The 18656-nt window shown below is 42.7% G+C and overlaps 1 protein-coding gene across 1 annotated transcript; it reads right to left on the bottom strand.

The window, feature by feature from the left end:
- Positions 1 to 3236: 3236 nt before the first annotated feature.
- On the bottom strand, positions 3237 to 18573 carry LOC146634749 (putative C-type lectin domain family 20 member A). Its single transcript, XM_085343049.1, has 4 exons — positions 18504 to 18573; positions 17944 to 18315; positions 17445 to 17783; positions 3237 to 3577 (listed from the first exon to the last, which is right to left on the bottom strand). Exons 1-4 carry the CDS (start codon positions 18571 to 18573, stop codon positions 3237 to 3239), a joined length of 1122 nt encoding a protein of 373 aa, XP_085199175.1.
- Between the last annotated feature and the right edge of the window lie 83 nt (positions 18574 to 18656).

The raw sequence follows: 18656 nt of genomic DNA, 5'->3' as shown, positions 1-18656 counted from the left end.
CATTTATACATCCTAGTTGAAGCTTATGGATCATGCACGTCAATGATGCTTCAGCCTCAGAGGGTCATAACAGAGGGTCAAGGTGACAGGTGGAGGATTTAGATTTAAACAGCAGATGCACTGCAACAGAAAACAAAGTTATCATAGAGCTCTCCTGGTATGCTATTCCTAAGCACAGGCCCTGCACACAACATAAAGTACTGAAGCTCTGTTGTTTTCCATCTATCAGTTTCTGATTACTCTGATTACTTGGCCTGCGGTTAAACTCGATTGGTGTGTAAGTTCCCAGTTCTTTCAACCTTACTGAAAGTTCCCCAACAGTCTGGCTGGACAGCTGCAGGTACCTTCATCCACATGTTCACGAGTTTTCTTGTAACTCCAAGACAACATAAATGCATATAACCCAAGTTAAACATTGTAATCATCTCAACTATACCAGCTACAGGAGACAATGTTTGATGTTGTATGTCTTCCATTTTCTAATAATTGCTCCCACAGCTGATTTCTTCACACCAAGCTGCTTACCTATTGCAGATTCAGTCTTCCCAGCCTATGATGAAAATTACAGGCCTCTCTCATCTTTTAAATGGGAGAACTTGCACAATTGTTGGCTGAATAAATACTTTTTGCCTCATTGTACATCTCTATCTTTCACCACACTAACCTGCAGTAAATCCTATAGCTGTCTTTCCAGCCAGTTCTCTACATTGCATGCCCAATAGCAATGCAGGGAATTGGCTACAGTATTGGCTCGATCTGGTTGTAGAGATTTCTTCCTTAGTGTCCTTTCCTATAAAATCCCTGGATGTTTGGCAAGGCTAAGTTACCTGAAAACATGGCCTGTGCCTAAGAAAGCACAGCATTTTTCCCCATTTTGAAAGATGGGAAGGAAATCCTGTACTCCCTGAAATATAGATAGAGCAGAGCTCTGATAGGAGGATCCTTTGGTTAATGAAGATCTCAGAATCCCAAAAGCTGGATTCTGTTCATCTGGACGTAACATTTTCAGTGGAAGAAACATTTTGTCATTTCATCAGAGAGAAGAAATGTTCCTCCCACTGAAAACGCTCCAGATGAACAGAATCCACTTTTTGGGATTTACTCATCTGCATGATTGAGCATCAAGCATCAAGACAAGAGCTCAGAATGTTTCTTCAGCTCACAGCATTTAAAGGCATCCTTTACTCACCTGAGGAGATTTGGTCCAGGTGTATCTGAGGTGTTAGAACAGCTGTGTTAAAGGAGCAGAAATACAGAAAAGACCCACGAGAAGCAGAGACCTCAGTCTGACCCTGAAAACAGAAAACAAACAAAGGAAAAAACAAAGATGATGTTCCTCAGGACATCAAAGCGGACTGGAAACACCGAAATACGACGGTCCATGTGTATCAGAGCAATGAACACCAGCATCTCTTACAGGACCAGGATCACAGAGACCACAGAGATGAATGAAGATCCTCTGAGAACTAAAGACTTCAGTCTGAAACTGAAAGACCCCCAAATTAGTGACCATGGTGGCTACACCTGCACTGTCTACAAGGGTGGATACATCCTGCTACACAAAGTACTGTTACTAAATATCACAGGTGAGAAAAATATTCTGAATCCCAGATGTGTAAACCTGTGTGTGGGTCCAGCTGTTTGCAGCTGAGTGAGAATAAAAGCTGCACAGCTGTTTGTGCAGCCTCACACATCAACACACAACAGTTCAGCTCCAAGTCAGAGAAACACTGAAAACAGGAGCTGCTGGTTACACAGCAGAGGACATGATGGAGGATCCACCTCACTGATGTCAGTCTGTTTCATGTCCTGTTGTCAGTTCTGCAGGTAGAGATGGTGGAGGTGACCCGGGGGAAAAGTCTGTCCTTCTGCCCTTCAGATCAAAGACAACCTGCCTGTGGAGACATGAAAATGTGACAGTCCACACGTATCAGAGAGGCCAGAGTCAGCCTGACATACAAGGTCAGACTGAGATGGACAAAGACCCACTGAACACTAAAGACCTCAGTCTGACCCTGAAAGACCTCCACCTCACTGACAGTGGAGTCTACACCTGCACCATCTACAACAAGGATGGACACATGCTGCTACAGAAATCAGTGACTCTCAGAGTCAGAGGTGAGTGTAACAGCTGTTTGTCCACAGTGACTGAAAACAGGAGTGAAGATCAGGGAACTCAGAGTAGAACTATCAAAATAAAACAGGAAATGACCGAACAACAGTGGCTGTAGATGATGGAGGATCACCATCACTGACATCTGTCTGTCTCGTGTTCTCCTCTCAGTTCCTGAGGTTCAGATGGTGGAGGAGACAGAGAGGGAGGAGTCTGACATGCTGCCACTTATAACCAAATCTGATATTTGTCAGGACGTCATAGTGGATTGGAGACTCACTGAAGCTGAACAGATGAAGGTCCACGTGAATGAGAGTGGAAAAAATCAGCGAGATAAACAGGACCAGGTTTACAGAGGTCGCACAGAGATGGGGAGAGATCTGTCCTGCTGCTTTGTCCAGAACAAGTTACTTAACAAAGGAGAGAGGAGCTGCAGAGTAGCCTGACAACATCATTATATTTAATCAAGACTTTGACAAAAACATTTTACCAAAATGGTAAAAAACTGTTAACATAACTGGCGGCAGCTCTGATCACTGATTGGTTCACACAGTCCTCATTTCATTGCATATCTTCATTTGTGGAAATGTCATGGAGCTACATGTTAGTTTCCTGGTTTTACCTTTAGGTGGCGCTGTTTGTATTTGTTCCTGTGAAAGCTGTAACAGTGACAGACTTGGTTAAATGAAGGTTTATTTGTCTTCATGAACACATGATCAGATTATAGAGCTCATATGGAGTCATGACACAAACATGGTTTTACCTGCTTTTAGTGACAGGCTTTGTAATTCAAGCTGAGGATACAATGGTGCGATACAAAGATTTACAGCACATGAAGCAGAAACATTAAAACCTTCACCTTATCTGAACTAAATACAACAAACATCCTGCTACAGTTTAATAATGAACCAATCCAGCAACAATGAAGGAAGAAACCAAGATGCTCCTGACTCTGGTAAAGGAGAGGACATGAAACACAGACTGCTCTCTGCAAATGTCTAAGCTGCAGGTAAAAATCTGTTGGTCATTTTCAAACCCAGAGACTGTAAACACTGAGCAGAAACACAGAGTTCACCCCAGAACATCTACATGTCCAGCTAAGAAGTGACTTTAGGTTTAAACTTTAGTGTTTTATACAAATAAAATTAAATGTCTCATTTCTCTTCTGACTGACCCACTGCCCTCCTGTGGTCATGGCTGCAGACATGCCACAGTCTACAGTCTCTCCCCCTGAAGCCCACCTCTCATAGCACACTAGGTTGTCATTGACCCAGAACCATAAACCCAGAGTGCAGGAGTACTGCAGTCCCAGCCACACGAAAGGAGTCGAGGCGTTTTTGGCTCTTTCCTGGACCCATCGCTGCTCCTCAGGGTTGCTGATTGAAACCAGGTCATGATGTGTCTGTCTGCAGTAATTCAAGGCTTTCTCCCAGGTTTTGTTTTCCCTGATCAGAATCAGTTTATCTGCCATAAAATCAGAGACAACATGAAATCAGTTAAATCTGGACTTCAAGTCTCTGGATGTTTGGTCCAGTTTCACTGGAAGAACAAAAGAAAACATTTCAGTGATTCTTCAGACGAATCAGCAGCTCTACAGAGAAATCTCTGTTCCAACCATCAGCTAAACATCTTCACCTCTGACAGAAGTTCAACATACATGCAGAAATAAGTGGCTGCGGTTCCTTCTCCTTCATCGTAAGGAGGTAAGTGACGGACAAGGTAAGCGACTCGTGTTGTAACTGACGTCAGACACCGGAGATTTTGGCAGAAAATTAAAGCGAATGGTAGTTTAGATTTGAACAAATTCCTTTAAGCTTCAGTATTACCAAATACACTTATCAATTGTCTTATAACTAACAACATTTGTCTAAATCATCTCCAACACCCTGGAGAACAACGAGGAGAGTTTAGAGACTCTCCAAGATTATATTGATCAGTGCTTCCAGGATCTCGTGATGAAGAAGGCCCAGTGTGCAGCTTCCCCGGCCAAACCTGAGACGCCGTCGTCTAAAAGACTTCGTCCGGCAGATTCCCCACAACATCGCCAGCCGGCAAAGATATTGTTGACATGCTGGAGTCAATCGACCAACGATGTCCAGTTTCAATGCAAGGCTGTCCTTGGTGGAGATTCTTCACCGGGAATTTAAATGCTTGCGAGAATCCCTCAGTTCAGCCAGCAGCAGGTGAAAACGCTCGCTGCTGAAAATGCCACGCTAAGGGAGTCGGTGAAATGTCTCACAGACAATGTTACCCAGCTCAATAGAGAAAAGAAAAGAAACAGTTATTGATCTACAAGCTCGGAGCATGCGTGATAATCTGGTATTTTCTGGTATTCCAGAAGCCGCTGGAGAGGACGCGGAGACCACAGTGAAAAGCTTCATCAAAACCCACCTGAAGCTAGTCAATCATGGCTATGAGCCTAAAAACAATTAGGTCATCCTTTACAAGAACAGATGCTACTTCGGGTGGAAAAGGACAAAAGGAAATTGTAAATTGGACATGGAAGAAAACAAGATCAACGGACTTTAAAATATGTCGATAAATGAATGTGCGATTGCTAAGGATCCCTTTCTCTTTTTGAGGTTAATAGTTTTAGAATAATTATGCATAATGCTCGACGACTCAGATAATAAATCATATGATATTGAAGTAGGTATTGACCCTGAAAGGAATGTGCTTAATACAATTAATGTCACATGTGAATATTATACAGAGGAGCAATTCAGGGATACAGTTGAAATAGTTAATACATTTTCATTAATTCATATTAATTGCAGAAGTCTTTATAGAAGTTTTGCTTCGATTAAAGATTTTCTGTATAGTTTGAGAGGCAGGTTTCAAATAATTGCTCCGTCTGAAACATGGTTAGATGAGAAGAGGGGGTTTCTGTATGGAAGGGTACGATTTATACTTTGTAAACAGAACTAAGAAGAAGGCAGGAGGGACGGCACTTTTTGTTAATTGTGATTTGAAATGTAAAAAAGTTGAATATATGTCTGTGGCTATAGACGATGTAATGGAGTCTGTGATAGTGGAGTTGGACATAGAAAGAAGAAGTAATTGTAACGTGCATATATAGGAAACCGGGGTCACAGATTGAGTTATTTACAGAGGCAGTAGAAGACTTATTGAGTAAGGCTAAGGGAAAAGAGACTGTATGTTTGTGTGGTGATTACAATATTGATCTTTGTAAAGAGGCAAATGATAAGGCTGCGTCAGACTTTTTTGAATTATTATATGGTAAAGGATTTTATCCTTTAATTATAAAGCCGAGTAGAATAACAGATAAATCAGAAACACTAATTGATCATATTTTCATTAATAGTTTGGAGAGTAATATTATGAGTGGCCTCATCATAAATGATATAAGCGATCATCTACCAGTCTTTTTTACTTTTGATTTAAATATGAAAAGAAAGGAAGAGGTTGGTTTTGTGAGTCATAGAAGGTTAAGAAATAACGAGGCAATTAACAAGTTTAGACAAGATCTCATGGAAGTGGACTGGAAGGAGGTTTATGTTAATGAGGTCGACGTTGCATACGGAGCATTTTTAAATACATATTTGGCCTGTATGATAAACATTGTCCATTGGTATCATTTAAGTATAAGAAAAAGAATAAGAATATGAAACCTTGGATAACTAAGGGTCTTGCAAATGCCTGTAAAAAGAAAAATTATTTATATAGGGACTATATAACACAGAGAACTAAGAATGCGGAAATGAAATCTAAAGTTTATAAAAATAAGTTGGTATTAATATTGAGGAAAGCCAAGAAAGATTACTATAATAAACTTTTTCAGGAAAACAAGAATAATTTAAGGGCATTTGGAATATTTTTAAGGAGGTATTGGGTAACAAGAACACACCCTTAGATCGCCCTAATTATTTCATTAAGAATAATCAAGTTGTCGAAGACAAGACTGAAGTAGTAAACGAATTCAATTCCTTTTTGCAAATGTTGGACCCACTTTAGCAAATTTAATTAGGAAAAATGACGAAGCCTGGAAAGCAGAAAGTAGAGTGGTTAATTCTATATTCTTAGCTGATACTACCATAAAAGAAATAGCAGCAATTGTAGAAAACTTTAAAAATAAAAAATCTACTGACTGTGATGGTACAGACATGGTTGTAATTAAAAAGACTTTAGATTGTATAAGTATTCCTCTTTGCTATATTTTTAATCTTTCGTTGCAATCAGGAGTATTTCCTGATCGAATGAAAGTGGCAAAAGTGATACCCTTATATAAATCAGGAGATAAGCATAGTTTTAACAACTATAGGCCAGTGTCTCTTTTGTCACAGTTTTCAAAAGTGCTCGAAAAACTTTTTGCGCAAAGACTTGATAGTTTTATTGAAAAATATCAACTAATAAATGAAAATCAATTTGGATTTCGTAAAAATAGATCAACGGCATTAGCATTGTTGACTTTCATTGACGATATTTCATCTGCAACCAATAATAATAAATATACAGTGGGGGTATTTGTTGATTTAAAAAAAAGCTTTTGATATGTTACAACATTCTATTTTGATTTCTAAAGTGTATAATTATGGTGTGAGAGGTTAAAGGGCAAAATATTATTTTTAGCCTTAAACATAATTAATAGTGTCCGTAATTTCACTAAATCTCCTAATTTCAATAATTTCAATTTTATAAATAATTTATTTGTATGTTCTCTATATTTAACATTCTGAATCATTCGTATCACTTTCTTCTGTAATAAGTTTAGAGGTTTTATAGTATTCTCATATGTATTCCCCCAGACTTCAATACAGTAACTAAAATATGAGAAAAACAATGAAAAATATAAAATGTGCATTGTTTTTTAGTCTAATAAATTTTCATCTACTATTACACTCAAAAAACGAAATTCAGTAACTCTATCAATCAATTCTCCATCAATGGACATAATGACTTCATCTTCCTTTACACGATTGCCAAATATCATGAATTTCGTTTTTGTCAGATTCAAAGATAATTTATTTACATCAAACCATTTTTTTAATCTTAACATCTCAGAAGTCATAATTTCAACCAAATCTTTCAAATTCTCTCCAGAGCAATACAAATTTGTGTCATCTGTAAATAAAATAGAATTTAACCTTTTTGATATGTCACAGATATCATTAATATATAAATTTAAAAGTTTAGATCCCAAAATAGAACCTTGAGGAACGCCACATACAATCTTCAATCTTTCAGAGGTATTGCCGAGATAATGATCAGGGGAAGTGGCCACACATGGGAGCACAGCTGAAACACATGAACCTAACGACAGGACAGGAGAAGTGAAACTGAATACACTGACATTGAATACAGACTTACAAAGTAAAACAGGAAACATGGAGATTAGACATGACATGAACTAAACATAACCACGCAGACATGACTCATGACAGATAGACGCACGAACCAGGGAGACAGAGTACAGGAGAAGATGACAGAAGCGACAGCATGAACTTGACAACACAAGACACACACACATAAACACATGAAGGGCAAGGGAGGCTTAATACAAGGGTAATATAATTACAAATGAGCTGGAATAACTTAATGAACCTAAACAAACAATAAACATCAAAATAGACTAAACACAAAACACTGGGTCGCACGACCCAGGACCATGACAGTATTTTTATTGTGTTCAGGGGGAGAAGATAGCAAAAGGAAATTTTATTTTAAGCATCAGTTAGCTAGGACAACAAAGATTAATGAGTCCAGCGGTTAGGGGTATACGACTGTGGAACTCACTTCATTATAATTTAAAGAATTGTATAAGTTTACATTGTTTTAAAAAGCATTACATGCTTAAAACGATAACGCAATATGAAGAATGTGAATGAAATTGGAGTTCATTGAAAAAGGATCCATTATAATTTTTGTTTTATTTATTTTAATTTTATTTTTCTCCTTGTTACTATGTGGAGTGGTATATTCTGATTGTAAATTTGTTGTTTAGTTTGGGTTAGGACCGGAGATAAATGTTAATGTTAGTTTGTTCCCTGATTTTTGGTGCCCACTTGTAATATAAATTGGATTGTAGATAGGGGGCGGGGTTTAATAAGAATATTTTCTTCTTCCTGCTCCTTTTCACACATGGTTGTAGTGCTTTATTGATAGAAAGTGTGGTTGGTTTGTTTGAATTGTTGTACCAAGTGTGAAATAAATAAATAAATGAAAATGAAATGAAATGAAAGCTGCCGAAGGACACGGTGAAGAACATCGTCTTCGATAGGGTACATCGCCATTCGGGCTACAGCCGGGAGACCACGTCCTATTGTGGCCAAATTCGGCCACTTCAAACAAAAGCAACATGTGAAAAGCCGCGGCAGGGAATTAAAAGGAACGGACTTCAGCGTGAATGACCAGTTCCCCAAAGAGATCCTGGAACGACGCAGGGTCCTCTTCCCAATCCGATGCGGCTTCATCCAGAAGGGCTCCCGCGCTGTCATCGCTGTGGACCGGCTGTACGTGGACGGACAGCTGCACCGCGACCCCAACATCACTCCGTGGCTGTATTAACCTCACACCAGATAAGAATCCACTACACCCTTTCCCTATCCACTCACACTAACTTGCATTAACTTAAAATTAACATCTGTATAACTTACCGGTATCAAATCGCATCTTAAGTGTGATATGATAGCAGAATTAACACCGTCACTCCCCATCAGTGGTTTGATTGGAATGTTTCATTTTTTTGTTTGTTTGTTTTTTTCCTTCTTGTTTTTTTTTCTCTCTTTCCTCCCTCTTGTTTTTATGCTGCTCACCCCTGTCCTTGGTTTCTTTCTTTATTTCTTTCACTGCTTCGATCACCTGCTTCGACACTCATCCACAAACATCCTTTATTTCGACACATACGCACCATGCGCTCAACGGCAGCACATTTACTTCAGTCAGACAGCGCACCCAGGCGTATAGGATACACACACTTAAGCCAAGCCTACTCATATTAGTAAATATGCAAACACATAGTCAGACTCAGGGAGCATCTCGCCACACATTTTCTCTCTCTCCTTCTCCTTATTTATGAACAAGTGATGTATTCTCTCCACCTGTCTAAGCGACGCACACAGCATACACCCCTAGTTACACACAAACATCTATGGGTACACTGAGGTTCATTACATGGAATATAAATGGAGCTGGCTCCAGAGAAAAGAGGTTAAAAATATTTAATCAACTCAAAAAACTACAGGCAGATGTTGTCCTTTTACAAGAGACCCACAGACCTCTTAGAGGTTCGAATGAACTTAAAACACCTGAGTTTCCTAATGTGTTCTCAGCTTGTTATAATTCTAGACAAAGGGGAGTAGCAATTTTAATACATAAAAATATTAATTTCACAGTACTCGATACAGTTATAGATCCAGAGGGCAGATTCTTAATCATTAAACTATCTATACTTGATAAAAAGCTATGTATTGCAAGTGTATATGGTCCAAATGTTGATGATCCCTCATTCTTTCACGGTTTTTTCAGTGCACTCTCTGAACACTTAGATAGCACACTTGTTCTTGGAGGCGACCTCAACCTTGGACTAAATGAAGACATGGATAGGCTCAATACAGCGGGAACTCAGCGTAATTGGCAGTCCACAAATATAATCAAACAGTATATGAGTAACTTTGGTCTTTGCGATGCATGGCGCTCCCTTCACCCCACCAGTAAGGAATATACTTTTTTCTCACATGTCCATCACTCCTACTCTCGTCTGGATTATTTTTTGGTCAGCAGCTCACTGCTGAGTAACATTTCAGACACTGAGATTCATCCTATAGCTGTCAGCGATCATGGTCCTGTATCTTTAACACTAATGCACAAGAATAATACTACGCCAAGTAAAAACTGGAGATTTAATACATCACTACTTAAACATGAAAAAAAAAAAAAAAAAAGATGAAGACTTCTATAAAACGTTGTATTCACCACAAATAAACCCGTCTAAAAAGGAAATTGATCAGTTTTTGGACAACATAACTCTTCCAAAATTATTAGACACTCAAGCAATGGCACTGGATTCACCACTGACACCAGGTGAACTCCAGGAAGCCCTGATAAGTATGCCCAATAAATGGTAAATGGCCTGTATTTATATAGCGCTTTACTAGTCCCTAAGGACCCCGAAGCGCTTTACATATCAAGTCAACCACCCATTCACACACTGGTGATGGCAAGCTACATTGTAGCCATAGCCACCCTGGGGCGCACTGACAGAGGCGAGGCTGGCGCCACCGGGCCCTCTGACCACCGCCAGTAGGCAACGGGTGAAGTGTCTTGCCCAAGGACACAACGACCAAGACTGTCCAAGCCGGGGCTTGAACCGGCAACCTTCTGATTACAAGGCGAACTCCCAACTCTTGAGCCACGATCGCCTCAATAATAAGGCTCCAGGTCCAGACAGCTTTCCTGCAGAATTCTACAAAGAATTCTGGTCGATTCTAGCACCAGTTTTCTACAGAACGTTGTTGGAAATCAAAGAAAAGGGCAGACTTCCATCAAATATGAATTCTGCAAACATTAATCTCCTGCTAAAACCAGGCAAAGACCCTGTATATCCCTCAAGCTATCGTCCAATATCCCTTATAAATGTAGACCTTAAAATAATCTGCAAAGCTCTCTCAAAGAGACTGGAGAAAATAACCCCCCTCTTAATTCATCCTGACCAAACTGGTTTCATAAAAGGTCGGCACTCATCAACAAATACACGTAGATTACTTAATTTGATAGACTACTCATACAATAAAAACCTAGAAACTACAATATTCTCTTTAGACGCAGAAAAAGCATTTGACAGAGTTAACTGGAAATTTCTATTTGCAACTTTACACAAATTTGGTTTTGGATCCTCTTTCATTAACTGGTTAAAAATATTATATAATTCCCCAACAGCTTGTGTCAGAACAAATGACCAGACATCCTCCAGCTTCTGTCTCTTGAGGGGCACCAGGCAGGGATGCCCACTCTCCCCTTCACTGTTTGCAATTTTTATTGAACCACTAGCAGCAGCAATTAGACAGAATTCAGTAATTAAGGGCATAAAATGCAAGAACGTGGAACATAAAATCAGCCTTTATGCGGATGATGTGTTACTCTTTCTCCAAAACTCACAAACTAATATCTCTGGGGTGATTGAATTGATAAACTCTTTTGCAAGAATATAAGATTACTCAATTAACTGGTCAAAATCTACAGTCCTACCGATTAATTGCTCCTTCCATAATTCCTCTTCTACACCACTGCAATCGGGAAATATAAAATATTTAGGTATTAATGTTTCTCCCAAGCTTGCAGATCTAATTAAATTAAACCATATCCCACTTTTGAAGAAAGTAGAAGATGATCTGACTAGATGGAAATGTCTACCCATATCACTTATGGGAAGGGTTGCCGCTATAAAAATGATGGTATTACCCAAAATAAATTATTTATTCTCAATGATCCCAACTAAACCGCCACAAGATTGGTTCAGATCTCTAGATTCATGTATGTCCAAATTGCTTTGGAAAAATAAACCCCCACGTATAAGCTTATAAACACTACAAAAGACCAAGGATAAAGGAGGATTAGAACTACCTAACTTTCAGCACTACTTCTTAGCCAACAGGCTTCAGTTTATCTCAGGATGGCTAAAACACACCCTCTTAGATGAACCTTGGCTAGATGTAGAACAAGCACTCTGCAATAATCTAGAGATCTCAGACCTACCATTTATCAGCTCAAACATCCAACGACATGAATGCTTTAAAAGCATCAACATCAGCTCTTCTCTGACAGCATGGTGGGAGTTTCTAAAATTGGCGGAGTCTTCATTAATCCCATGCAAACGTACACCTATCTGGAACAACCCTGACATATTACAAAACAATAATATGATAAACTTTTCAGATTGGAGTGATAAAGGAATCAAATATTTAGAACATATACTAGAAGGAAGAGAATTTATTTCATTTGACGGACTAGTTACACAATATGGGATCAACAAGAAAAGATTTTTAGAATATCAACAAATTAAATCCATAGTAAAAAAGAAATTTAAACCAGGTCAAGTTGAACTACAAACACCACCAAGTGTGGTTCAATTTCTTACTCTTAAAACCCCCAAATTACTATCCAAAATATACAGAATGCTTTCTAAAACAGATGAATCAATATCACTTCCTATTGCAAAATGGGAAGCGGATTTATCAGTTAACTTAGACCAAAACTTCTGGTCTCAGATTTGCTTAAAAACCTTTCATCTAATTAGAAATCCCAGTCTTCAATTAATTCAATACAAAATATTACACAGAGTGCACTATACAGGTCATCGGATGTTCAAGATGGGCTTTACATCCTCCAACAACTGCTCACACTGCCAAACCAATTCACCGGACAATTACATCCACGCTCTTTGGTTCTGTCCACCAGTTCAGAAGTTTTGGCGCGAGATATGTGAAGACTTATCAAAGTGTCTGAAATGTAACATTCCAACTTCCCCCTTAGTGTGTTTGTTGGGCAGCTTAGATAATGTCACTTCAGAAAAGAACATAGCCCATATGGTTTTCACTGCCCTATGCATAGCCAACAAAACAGTCCTCATGAACTGGAAAAATAAAAATAATCTTAATTCTAACCAATATAGAAATTATCTATTAGATTACATTAGTCTTGATACAGCCTCTGCCACCACATCAGGTCAATTGCTCTGGGCTCCTTTGATCAGCTCCATCACCTAGTGGGGGTGGGGGGTCATAGTTTGGTCCCACCTTCGCTGTTGTGATTGGTGTGGGGGTAGGGACAGGCTTAGGGCATCAGGGGGTTCCCTAGGAGCATCTTCCTTGGGGGGCTCAACCCGGGGTAGCGGTCATGGCCTATTAAGGGCTCTGTTGACTCTTAGGTGACGGTTTCCTTGTGGCTGCGTGCAGCGGGGCTAGGGGAGGGTCTGTGCTGATGGACGTGGGTTACTGACCTGGTAGTCTGGCTGCCCCTGGGTGGGTCCGGGACAGGCGTGAGGATCTGGGGGCGCTCCGTCTCTGGGCTGGGGCCCTGGCTGGGCCTCGGGGGCTTGGGTCCTGGTTGGTATGTTGCTGGGGTTGTGGGCGGGTGGGTGTATGGGGGCTCGACCCCCATACAGCTGGCCCCAGGGAGGGGTCACTTGCCCCTCCCTTCCTTCCCTCCCCATCTCCAGCTGCCTCCCTCTTCCCGCTCCACCACAACCACCCGCACATGCAGGGCCTTGGGGTAAAGGTATGTCACCAGGGTGCAGAGGAGGCTAACCCCCCCCCCTCTGTCCCCTTCTGGCTGCCTCTGCCTCAATTTTATCCCACAACTTAGACATTCACATTACTCACACCCTCATTACACATACATATAGGATCTTGGGGGTGGGCATGCTACACGGAGTCCAAGTTACCATCAGGGTGTATACCTCACCCCTGGCGTCTCAATTTTAAATAAACGTAGACATTGAGGGCTAGCAGGAGGGACTATGCGCTTACCTGCTGCTCTCTGGCAGGTAGCTCCATGCCCTCCTGGGTTTTAAATGCACCTTAGAACACACATGCATCAACACTACAATGAGCGGGTGGAGGGAGGTTTGGAGTCTTCTCTCACCCCCGTTCTCTGTTGCCTGCTGGAGCGGGGGGTCTGGGAGGAGGAGTTGGCCGTCCGACTGGGGTCTGGAGTGTGGGGCCTCCCTGCTGCTGCAGAGTCAGGGCGGTCTGCTTCTCCCCACTGCAGGGAAAAGGGTAACACCACCTGGGTCTGGGTGCAGTTTCCCCCACCAGGGGCAAGGGTACCTAGACCTGGTTCGTAGAGTACGCTTGGTGAGTGTGATTGTGTGTACAGCATCTCTTTATGTCTGTCTCCACGTCGGTTGAGTGTGGAGTAAGTGCATATGAGAGCATGAGGGTGGGAATGGATGTTTGTATCTGTGTGTGCCTGTATGTCTGTGTCTATATGTCAGGTTGGGTATCAGACGCCACCTCTCTGGGGACATCTCAGGTCCTCCAAGGTTTGGAGGCCTATCTCCACCCACCACCACTTCCCCTGCCAGTGGCGGACTCCCTCAGACATCGGTGCGTTGGTGGTTCTTTGTGTCCGGGGATGGGCGTCCAGGTACACACCGGCTCACTCCTTGGCAGCCGCTTATCGGGGCCTGGAGCCTGGGGCTCGCTCGGGCCATTTCGGAGGTGGGGTGCCCCCGGCCTCTCTGCCTGGGGCTCGGTCACTCAGGCACAGCTGGCTGCCGGTGGAGCTCACGGGCGCGTCACTGCAACCCCCCCTGGCTTCTGCTCCGCGGCTGCTGGGTGAACCCTCATCTGGGACTCTCCTCAGCTCTTTCCGGGACAGTGGCGCGGCTGCCCCTCTGTTGGTCTTCCTTGGTCTCTTGTGTTCTGGGGGCCTCTGGATGTCTGGAGTTTTGATCTCCTCCATACCTGCTTCATGCCCTGGAGGACGGGGCTGTGGCCCCCCCACACCCTCTAGCAGATCATTACATGAAGGAACCTTTTTAAAAAAACAAGCGCGTCCATGCTCACAGGTGTACACACGGGTGACCACACCCACAAACTACACCCTTTTTGGCTGCTGCCTCAAAGCACACTGTGTTCTGTTGATCTTATGTGCTGCACAATAATGTTTAATATTTAGTATTCACTGTCATATTCACATATATCATTGTGATGTTGTTTACTGTATTGCTCTCATCTCAGCATTGTGCCATCACGCACCAGGGTGAGTTATAACAATGACAAACCCTGGTTTACTCCTAAACTCAAAAAGCTGTGGCTGGAAAAGAGTAAGGCGTTCAGAAGCGGAGACAGGGACTGCTACAGAGAGGCCAAGTACAGGTTCACTAAGGAAGTGGACATTGCCAAACATCAGCACTCTGAGAAGATGCAGCAGCAGATCTCAGAGAATGACTCGGCCTCTGTGTGGAAAGGTTTTAGGAATATTACAAACTACAAGCCTAAAACCCCCCACTCCACTGATGACTTGCTCTTAGCCAACACCCTTAACGACTTCTACTGTCGTTTTGACGAGCCATCAGGCAGCCTTCACACCTCCAACGGCCCCAACAATAGAGGCACTTTGGACACTCATCCCCCCACCTCTCCCCCCTCCATAGAGACATCACCACCTTCAAACTGTTCACCTGCAACACCCGCCCCCTCACCCCACACAAAAGAGGATTTCACACCACCTCCTCCGACCACAACTCTTCATATTCATGAAGCAGATGTGAGGAAGCAGTTTAGGAGTCTGAATGCTCGGAAAGCTCCCGGCCCAGACGGCGTGTCTCCTGCCACCCTCAGACACTGTGCAAACGAGCTGGCCCCAGTGTTTTCTGGCATCTTCAACTCCTCACTGCAGGCATGTCATGTGCCTGCCTGCTTCAAGTCCTCTACCATAATCCCTGTCCCCAAGAAACCTAGGATCACTGGACTAAATGACTACAGACCCGTGGCTCTGACATCTGTGGTCATGAAGTCATTTGAGCGCCTAGTTCTCTCCCATCTCAGGACCCTCACGGCCCCCCTCCTGGACCCCCTGCAGTTTGCATATAGAGCCAACAGGTCTGTAGACGACGCCATCAACATGGCCCTACACTTCATCCTGAAGCATCTGGACTCCCCAGGAACCTACGCCAGGATCCTGTTTGTGGACTTCAGCTCTGCCTTCAACACCATCCTTCCAGACCATCTCCGAGACAAGCTTTCCCAGATGAATGTGCCTGATCCCATCTGCCGGTGGATCACTGACTTCCTGACGGACAGGAAGCAGCACGTGAGGCTGGGGAAGAATGTCTCGGACTCCCGGACCATCAGCACCGGCTCCCCTCAGGGCTGTGTTCTTTCTCCTCTGCTCTTCTCCCTGTACACCAACTGCTGCACCTCCACCCACCAGTCTGTCAAGCTAATCAAGTTCGCAGATGACACCACCGTCATTGGGCTCATCTCTGACGGGGATGAGTCTGCCTACAGGAGGGAGGTTGAACGCCTGGTGTCTTGGTGCAGCCACAACAACCTGGTGCTGAATGCCCAGAAGACAGTGGAGATTATTGTGGACTTCAGGAAGCACACAGCCCCACTCCCCCCCATCATCCTGACTGACACCCCCATCACCTCTGTGGACTCATTCCGCTTCCTGGGTACCACCATCACCCAGGACCTGAAGTGGGAGCCCACCATCACCTCCGTCATCAAGAAAGCCCAGCAGAGGATGTACTTCCTGAGGCAGCTGAAGAAATTCAACCTGCCAACACGGACGATGATGCAATTCTACACTGCAATCATCGAGTCCATCCTCACCTCCTCCATCACCGTGTGGTACGCTGGAGCCACTATCAGGGACAAACAGAGACTGCAGCGTGTTGTGCGCTCCGCTGAGAAGGTGATTGGCTGCAGACTCCCATCTCTGCAGGACCTGTACACCTCCAGGACACTGCGGCGTGCAGCCCGGATCTCAGCTGACCCTTCTCACCCTGGACACAGTCTGTTTGACCTGCTCCCCTCAGGCAGGAGGCTCCGGTCCATTCGCACCAGAACCTCTCGCCATAAGAACAGTTTCTTCCCCTCTGCTGTTGGACACATGAACAATAACCATATGACTGTCCCCGCCACTAACACATGACCCTACGCTGTGTCACTGCATCATTTCATGTCTGGCACTGATCACCACCTGCACTCATGTATATATCTTTCTACGTAGCACTCATAATTCTTATTCTCATGTATATATCTCATGTATATCTCATGCACATATCTTTCTTTCTACATAGCACTTTAATTCTTATTGTCTGCACTGAAGCACCGCAGCAATTTCCTAATGTTGTAAACCTCAACATCTGGCAATAAACCCATTCTGATTTCTGATTCTGATTCTGATTTTCTTCAGCTTGTTTTCTTTTTTCTTTCTCAACAGGTGATCCAGGTGATTGATATATGCATTTTTGTTGTCTGCTTATTTAGTTGTTTTTTGTTTTTTTGCCCTTTATCCCCGTCCCTCTTCTCAGCTGTTTTTCCCCCTCTTCCTTTCTCCCTTTTCTTTTCCTCATTCAAGTCTGTCCCATATCTAGCAAGTGAAAATAAAAAATAAATAAAATAAACAATAAAAGGTGACTCAAATAGACCATTACGGCAAGGCTGAGATGGTCAATTTGGTAAAGTGAATCCGTTGGGCATCTTTCTTTGCCTTTAGACAATAATTCTGATGCAAAAGAGCCAAACGGGACAGGCAAAAAAAAAAAAAAGTGGCTGAAGAAACATACTGACCTAAATCCTCTCAGTGATTCCAGCAGTTCATCTATTGGACAAACAGCTGAGATAAATCTGTGTAAACTCACCATCATAGCAGAAGAAAGGCTTTCTTTGGTCACATCCAGCAGAGCTCCATCTTCCTGATCTCTCTAACAGAGTCGTAGCACATGTCCTGTTGTTTAGTCCATCATTAAATGAGTCCCAGTATCTGAAAGAGAAGTTACTCCCATCTGACCACCTCCAGCTGTCTCTGAACAGGCCGATACACGAGGCTGTAGAGTTCTTCAGCTTCTTAAACTCTTCACTGTATATCTGATCGAGTCCACTGGCCAGGTCGGTGTGATGCTGTCTGTAGTAGCTCTGAGCCTGAGTCCAGGTCACAGACGTCTCAGTCAAATGAAAGGTTTTGTTGTTTTTCATCGTTTCTGTCGAGTCAACAGAAAAACACAAAAACATCTTTATCAGCTAATCCGTCTCATTCTTAAAACTGCCTCTTTCAAGAACATGTGATATAACACAGATTATAAACTACATTATAACATTATTAAATATTGTATTATCATATTACTGTCCACATATTCTCACCGTTATAGCAGATGAACTGAAATGTGTGAGTACATGGGAAATCTATCCACGCCATGCTTGTCATTACACAGTTCTCAGGGTATGCTCCATCATCTGGCTCTGTACCTCCCCAACAGGTCTTATTTTCAGTGTATCTCACCCCCGGCAGAGACCAGTGCCACGTCCTGTTGTCTCCCGGCTCGCTGTACAGTCCAATCCAGGCTTGTGTTTGATTCTGTGCAGAGTCTTGAAGTCTTCTCATGTCTGTCAGGTCAAACACTTTGGCCAGGTCTGTGTAGTTCTCTCTGCAGTGTGCCCGTGCTTCATCCCAGCTCATCTCTTCTTTAATAAAGTGGTACTCATACAGCTGACATGTGATGAAGACACACTGACCTGAAACAGAAGAAATACTGTTGGATATCTGCTGATACAAGCAGGAAACTCATGTTCCCATCAAACTGTCCAATTTACAGGTCAATCCTTGATTTTCTCAGTAAGAGTTCATTTGTTTAATGAGTCCTGATCAAACTAAAGGATTTGAGGTGGAAACAATCAGGAGCCCTGGTAAAATGATCACTCACCCATCAGAAGAAGCAGAAACAGACTCCACTGCATCGTCGCTCTGTCACATGAAAATGACTTTTCTGTCATTTGGAGGAAACAATGAATCCAGCAGCTCTTCAGTGTTTGATGGACACGCAGCACTTTATATTAAACACAGATATCTAGTTTGT

The sequence above is a fragment of the Diplotaxodon limnothrissa genome, linkage group LG3 (assembly GCF_057381915.1).
Source record: "Diplotaxodon limnothrissa isolate DT_005_m linkage group LG3, D_limnothrissa_male_GT1.1, whole genome shotgun sequence".
Taxonomy (NCBI): domain Eukaryota; kingdom Metazoa; phylum Chordata; class Actinopteri; order Cichliformes; family Cichlidae; genus Diplotaxodon; species Diplotaxodon limnothrissa.
This window is presented reverse-complemented; position numbering and strand designations above follow the sequence as displayed.

Excerpts from the sequence above, each read along its gene's own strand:
- LOC146634749 (XM_085343049.1), bottom strand. The coding sequence starts at position 18,573 with ATGACAGAAAAGTCATTTTCATGTGACAGAGCGACGATGCAGTGGAGT. Across the intron at positions 18,316-18,503 it reads GTTTCTGCTTCTTCTGATGG|GTCAGTGTGTCTTCATCACA; the intron begins GTGAGTGATCAT and ends CTTCTGTTTCAG. Across the intron at positions 17,784-17,943 it reads TCAGTTCATCTGCTATAACG|AAACGATGAAAAACAACAAA; the intron begins GTGAGAATATGT and ends TTGACTCGACAG.